The 7,811-nt window shown below is 29.6% G+C and overlaps 1 protein-coding gene across 1 annotated transcript; it reads left to right on the plus strand.

The window, feature by feature from the left end:
• The first annotated feature begins 1,290 nt into the window (after positions 1-1,290).
• Positions 1,291-6,971, plus strand: LOC110108487 (transcription factor SPEECHLESS). Its single transcript, XM_020839157.2, has 3 exons — positions 1,291-1,398; positions 2,261-2,806; positions 6,906-6,971. The coding sequence occupies exons 1-3, from the start codon at positions 1,303-1,305 to the stop codon at positions 6,969-6,971; spliced, it is 708 nt and encodes a 235-aa protein (XP_020694816.2). The 5' UTR covers positions 1,291-1,302.
• Positions 6,972-7,811: the final 840 nt, after the last annotated feature.

Raw genomic sequence — 7,811 nt, forward strand, 5'->3', positions numbered from 1 at the left:
TTTTTACTTAAAGTTGCTTTAGAAAATAGTTAAAAAATTACCTCAAACAAAGCCTAAGAGTCTAAGAAGATTGTGACTCTTTTAATTTTATTGAAGTTAAATGTTTTTAATCTCAAATTTGAAGATTAATGGAGATTTTTGGAGTTTGATTATTTCCATTAACTTGATTTTTTATTGCTAAACTTTTTTTTTTTCACAAATTTATTTTGTATTACATTTGAAAGTTTTTGATATTCAAAAGAAAATCTCAAAATAACTTCTATGAAATATGAATATCTTATTATTTTCTATTTAAATAGCTTCATCATTTGTATTATAATCCTAACAAAATTATATTTAAAATAATATAGGAGAATTAATCTTCTAATCATATTAAATCTTCATAATTATTTTATTTTTTTATACATATAAAAAAATATGCCTTAATATTGATCATATCTTTTTATGATATTTAGTATAAAAACTATAAAAAATAATAATAATAATAATAAATTAATAATATTTTAAATAAAAACTATTTACAAAATATATTAAAATCCACATAGTATTTATTCATCCATTACTAACAATCATGAGGAACAATTTGCTCCAAAAATTGAGAGAAGGCTACTCTCCCCTTCCTCTATTTCATAAATTGTCATTTCCAATGCTGCCCATTCAAATCATCTATTGTAACGTTACGATCATTATTAAACCGGCCAGGCGAAAAGACATAAAACACCCTCAAACCAGCCCGCTAGCATCCGACCCGGTCTTAGCGGAGGTTGTTCCCGACAACGGATCCATATCCCAAACAGCACGCGCATGAACCGGGATTCGGCCCGGGCCCACGCAAGTGCCATTTTCGTAGTTTTATAACACACCAAGCCCCTTTTCCCAGCCGACTTTTTCTATATTACCTCCTCCCTTCCCATCCCTTTCCATTCATTCCAACGGTCTTCTTCTTTCGCTTTCCTCCTCCTTTTCTGATTAAAACAGAGTATTTTAGCAGATATGGGAGATGCTCTATCTGAGATCTTTGAAGAACCAGAAAATCTGTTCAGCATGTTGGAATCATTAGAGGATGTTAATGGAGATGTGCTCTCCTTCTCTATGTTTGAAGAAGATGTGTTAAATACTAAAGGGAAGGACGAGGAAGAAGTGGTAAAAATGGCTTCTCAAAACTCAAATTTTCTGAACGTTAGAAGGCCGCGGCAAGAGGCTGATGAAGAGGAGGAAGAAGAAGGTGGTGAAAAGAGGAAGAAGATGAAGTTGAGTGAACAAGCGGGGTATTTGAATGAGGGGCAAGAAGGCCAGCCTAAAATGTCACATATTACAGTGGAGAGGAATAGGAGGAAACAGATGAACGAGCATTTGGTGGTGCTGAGGACTCTCATGCCTTGTTTCTACGTCAAAAGAGTAAGGTTTTTTTTGGTGCTCAATAGTACTTTTATTCTTAGTTTTTCAAAAATTTTCCTTAAAAATTATACTTGCTAGAGAAATATTGTATCAAAATATAATAATTAGTTTTTATACTTATTTTAAGATGAATATAATATATAAGAAATCTATTATTTATTATATTATATCATATTAATTCAAAATAAATCTTATAATTTTTAATCAAATGTTTATTAATATATATTGACTCTCACACAATATTTTCTCCACACTTGGCTGAGATCCTCTTAGTTAGGTTATTGGTAATAGATTTTTTTTTTTTAATAATGGTTCCCCAACGTTTCACACATGGATATTCAATGTAGTTTTAATATTATTTTTTTTAAAAAGGCATAATATTATTTAATTTATAATTTATTATTCAAAGATAATATGGAAAATATATTCACTTTTAGAATATATAATATTTATTTTTCTTCCAGAATAAGTTTATTAATTACAAGCAAAATTTTTTTTAAAAAGTTTAATTTTTTAATAAATTGAATAATTGTTTATTATTTTTAAATATAGTTTTTCAAAAGCTGGTTTTTATTTCTACTAAAATAATGTGCTTTTAAATTCCAACAACACTCGGACGCTCTTTATAACTAAATAAGTACAACAATACACTTATGACGCTGATTGTTCAAATATATATATAAGAGTACGATAATATTAATTTATGCAGCATTATTATAGCATAGTTCTTCCAAATAAAAGCAAATTCATAAGAAAAATTAAAAGAAAAAAAATCTTTTTATCATAACTTAAATTTGTATAAGAAGATAATCCTCATCAATATTTACCAGATTTTGATTTATGAATGTGTAAAATAATATAGGGGGATCAAGCATCCATCATAGGAGGTGTTGTGGACTACATCAAAGAGCTACAACAACTCCTTCACTCACTTGAAGCCAAAAAGCAAAGAAAAATCTACAGTGAAGTCCTCAGCCCTCGCCCTCTTTCCAGTCCTCGGCCTCTCTCTAGTCCCCGGCCGCCGCCGAGCCCTCGCCGGCCATCTCCTCTCTGTAGCCCTAGAGTTGCCATAAGCCCTAGAACTCCACAACCAGGAAGTCCTTACAAGCCAAGCAATAAGTCACAGCAAAGCTACGTTGTTTTATCTCCATCAATGGCTTCCTCACATGAATCTACAGCTTCATTGGAGGCTAACACAGGAGAACTTTTGGCTAATTATAAAAGTAGTAAGGTTGCTGATGTGGAAGTCAAGTTTTCAGGGCCTAATGTGCTGTTGAAGACAGTCTCACATCGCATTCCAGGTCAAGCTCTGAAGATAATTACAGTTCTTGAAGGACTTGCTCTTGAGATACTTCATGTGAGCATTAGCACCACCGAGGATACTATGCTGTTTTCTTTCACCATCAAGGTGTGACATTCATGGCCCTCTCCTCTCTCTCTCTCTCTCTCTCTCTCTCTCTCTCTCTCTCTAAATATTACAAGTTCAAATTATAATTATATTAGTGTATCTAAATATAATTTTATTATTAGATAGTAATATAATTTTTTTAACATGGAAACTATTAAAAGCAAGAATTTGTTGTTCTTTTTGAAACTGCAACTATTATATATATATATAATCTCTCTAAATATTACAAGTTCAAATTATTTATAATTATATTAGTGTAAATATAATTTTATTATTAGATAGTAATATAATTTTTTTAACATGGAAACTATTAAAAGCAAGAATTTGTTGTTCTTTTTGAAACTGCAACTATTATATATATATATAAACAAATCAAGAGGGTGAGGGTCACCATCAACCTCTAATACTATGCTGTTTTGTAAAAGTTAAATAAAGATGATATAAAAAATAAAAGAGAGATGTTTAACCCTAATAGATCTTCTTATTACACGTAGCCAATGCTATTATAAATTAAATCGTCGCTTACTTAATCACAGTCACGATAAATTCTCTTAGAAACTTCTCTAATATATAATTTCTCCTTAGGAAAGTCTGTCGGCCTTGAAAGACACATCACTCAGGCCAACTCTTTTCCTCTTAGGACTGTGTATCTTCTTTGGCATCTTTCAAGCACGCCACCCAAGGCCATTTAAAAGCATTATCGACAACTCAAACACATCATAGTATTGGAGTACATACAATAAAATTTTGGCACTCCATTAAAAGCAAATGTCCTAAAGTTAAGATGTCTACATATTAGTATTCCAATCTTCTATATTAATACATGTTATGATATATTCCGACCCATCATATCATCATCAATATATTAAAGAATGCTAACATCTATAATCTTATGTCCTCATTTAGAAAGATTATTGTGTGCGGCATCCGAACCGTCCGGAGGTGAATCCGGAGCTGCCACGTCACCCGGATGCATCGGGCCCCGGATGACGTGCCGCTTCCGGATTCATCTCTGGACGAATCCGGACGCCGTAAGAAATTATTTCCCCCTCAATTGACCGCTATGATAATATTTAACTTGAAACTAAAATATAACACTTTATAAATACCATCATTAGGATATTTTGAGGTTTATGCATTGTAGTTACACAACTACAAACTCACATATATGTAAGCATTTATGAAGGCATACAAGGCTGGTGATCATATTAAGAATTCATTGAATGCTCTAGGTTTTCTCTCTTTCTTCCAACATGTTGTCGCTTGCTTTTTTACTTTTCTTAGGAGGTTTTGTCTCTTGCTTGAGAGCTCAATATTTGTACTAGGTTCTTCTGAGATAGTAAACATAAGTTGATGTAGGTCTTTCGAACAAACCATTATAAATCCTTATCCTCCATTATGATTTCTTTCTCTTTATAAAGTAATATGAGTATAGTACTTTCCTTATTTATCTCCTATATAGGAACTATTGAAATTATTATAATGTCATCCCAGCTACTCAGGTGGTAGTGAGAATATTAAACTTAAGGATTTAATCTTGTCTTTAAACTTTAAGTTCTTGGAGTTCAACTTTCTCGCAAAAAAGTTGAACTTTTTGATGTGAATGATGTTCATTCTAACATCTTAAGATTAAAAAAAAAAAAAATCGCTCATTAAATGCACCTTATTGATTGTAGAGAGCCTTAGATTATCAATGAGTATTATAATGAAGCATAATATAAGAAAATACTTATTTTATATGATTGGTCCAATAATACTCAAATCTTATTTTTCTATAAATTTGTTCTTACTCTTCATAATCAATTAATAATATATTTATCCCATTTAATAATCGATGGTGCTCTTTAGTACATAAAATTATCTATATACTTCTTTCATCATCAAAAGTTTCAGACATCAAAATATATCCATTTTTATCTTCTCATCCTTCATATATGGATCTAAAAATTTTTGGAACTAGGAATTATATACCTATTGTTAGAATATATATAGTAATAAAACATCAAACAAATACAAAAGAGATCACAAATTTATACGCCTTGATGAGATCTACTTATGTCTATGGTTTCCTATAAATTGAATAAATTACTAAACTTGATTGCAATTCATACATGGAAAATAATTTACTAAACTTGCAACGTGTCTTTCTTCTTGAAGAAACTAAAGATCTCATCCATATAAGCATCTTTAAAAAAACCCGGCTTTTATTCTCTTGATTAGTAATCTTTACCTCTCTCTCTCTCTTCAAGATTTTTATATTAATATAAGATATCTAACATTTTCTATATGATATAAAAAATGAATAAGTCAAAAATTTAAATTTCAAATGAAAATTCAATTATTTTTTTAGAATACTTTATGTCAAAAAACTATTAGCTCCACATAATCATCATATGAATGACATTATATCTAAGAAAAAATCAATATAATAAGAGTTGGTGGGAGAGTATCACATATTTCAATAATTTTCTTAATGATTTCATTGAAAATATACTAACTTGAATCAATTAAAAGAATATTTCTCTACTTAAAATTCAAACTATATATTTCTTGTCTGCCTTCTTAAAGGCTTTAACCAAGAATATATTGAAGAAGATGTCTAGGGATAAATTCAAAATAGTAAAGTTTATATGGAACTGTTCAGAGATATGTATTTATATATATATATTTATGATAGTAATATGTAAATTTTTTGCTTCAAAAAGAAAAGAACAGAAAGAAAAAAAGATACCAATCTCTAAAACTGTAAGCAGGTCTCTTGAAGGCCTGTGATTGATTGCTGTATTTTTAGCAGGCCAGTATTTATTAAACAACCATGTACTGGTGAAGATGGTCAAAAAAGCTGTGAGGCTTTTACTGTACTGTTCTGGTAACTTAAAGTCACAAATTCCAAGGAGGGATGTGGGTAATAAAGCCATGTATACTATATTGCAGAGCTTGTTATCTTCAAACAAAAAGCTAATAATTACCAACAAAAATACAGACAATATTAGTGTGAGTAATTAGGCAAATTAATTCTTCATTATTGGCTAAATCTTCATTATTAGTCTCATCTAAACTGTATGATGTTAGTCTATTTGAATATTTTCAGACTCAACATAAATATTATTTGGTATCTAGCCAGAAATTTGAGCCAAAATCATTTTTTTAATCAAATAAGGCTATTCTTAGTGAGGATAAAATTCTTAATCATATAAGAATTAATGTAATAATCAAGATTTATTATAATATATGACTAAAATATTAAAATTATGATTAAATCATTTTAAAGCATATTTATCTATAAAAATAAAACTAAAAATAATATTTCATCACTTAAAAAGAATCATTAACACACCAAACATATTTTTTTTGTATTTTTTGTTATTTTATTTTTGTGATATTTTATTTTAATATTAATAATGAAAAAAATTAAATGAAAAATAATTATATTAAAATATTTTGATATTCTTTATATCCAAAGAAGACAATAATTAAATGTTGAAGATAATTAATTACTTAAAATTAAATGACATTTAAATTATTTTTCTAGTAAAACAAAAATATTTTATTCTATTAAAAATTTAAAATGACTTAAATTTTATGCAAATACCACCTATTCTATACTATTTTACCGTTTCATGCTATATAAATTAACATATTAGAATATCCCAACTCCTAAATACAAGCTTCATAATGATCAGCTTAATGTTTCGTTTGAGATTGTTTTTTATTACTTTTTAAAATAATTTTCTAATAAAAAATATCAAAATTAAAAAAAAAAATTATACTAAAAAATTGCTTTAGAAAATATTAGGAAAGCCACCCCAAATGAAGCCTAAAATATACCCAATAAATTCATAAAAACTTTTCAAATTTGCAACTTTGTTTTTAGACCTCATATTAGTTGTGATAGTTGATATAGAAATCAAATGATTGATATAATCAGCTAATTCTTTGATTATTTGCATGAACTGATCTACAGATTGGAATAGAGTAAAACTTTTCAAATTTGCAACTTTGTTTTTAGACTTCATATTAGTTGTGATAGTTGATATTGAAGTCAAATGATTGATATAATCAGCTAATTCTTTGATTATTTGCATGAACTGATCTTCAGATTGGAATAGAGTGTGAGCTCAGTGCAGAAGAGTTGGCAAATGAAATTCAACAGACATTCTCTTGAGATAGGTGAGGAAGCTACAGAATCAAATTTCCTGACACTAATTCCATTGAGAGCTTAATTTCAAATCGGTTTAATTGTCTCTCAAATTGCAATGGAAAAGGTATTGAATGCAGAGATGAGAATGTGGGAGGCACCTTAAATCTAGTCCAATTGTAGTTACAAAATGACTTGCTGTAACCTTTTAGTTGTAATAACCTATGAAGCTATGTTGAACTGCTTCATATTTGAATTATGTAATTGGTTGAATCCTTCTTTGTCGATTTTTAAGTTAATTTAGTGATGTTTGTTTGTTTTCCAAATCAAGTGTTCAGCTTTACTCATTTGGAAGAGACATGTGTAATGTAGGCCGTTCTATCTCAGAGTGAACAATTATGATTATGAGGCATCCAAACTGAAATGTATCCTCCAAATTTGAGGGGAAGAAACTCTATTTTAATTATGATGTTGGTTGTGAGATTTATGAAAATTGTATTAATAAATTATTTGTAGGGCTGCGAACACAAACAAGAAAGAGAAAATGAAGCGGAGAAAAAAAAGCACGAGGATTTAACTTGGAAAATCCGAAACCGGGAAACAGCGAAGCCACACCACTCCAAGTAATTCACAATAAAAATATGGGAGGAATAATAAAGATATCACTTCTCTCTCACTCTCTCCTTATCTCTCTTCCCCCCTTTGCACCATTCTCTTATAAACAAATAAAAAGAAACAAAATAAAAATCATTAAAGGACGCAATTCTTCATGAATAATAAGAAAGGAAACTGTCAAGTCTGCCTCGGAGCGTCATGACGCTCAATTCTCTGTCTCCAGCCTATTTGATAGCGCCTCAACCTCGGGAT

The sequence above is a fragment of the Dendrobium catenatum genome, unplaced genomic scaffold (genome assembly GCF_001605985.2).
Source record: "Dendrobium catenatum unplaced genomic scaffold, ASM160598v2 fragScaff_scaffold_156, whole genome shotgun sequence".
Classification (NCBI taxonomy): Eukaryota; Viridiplantae; Streptophyta; class Magnoliopsida; order Asparagales; family Orchidaceae; genus Dendrobium; species Dendrobium catenatum.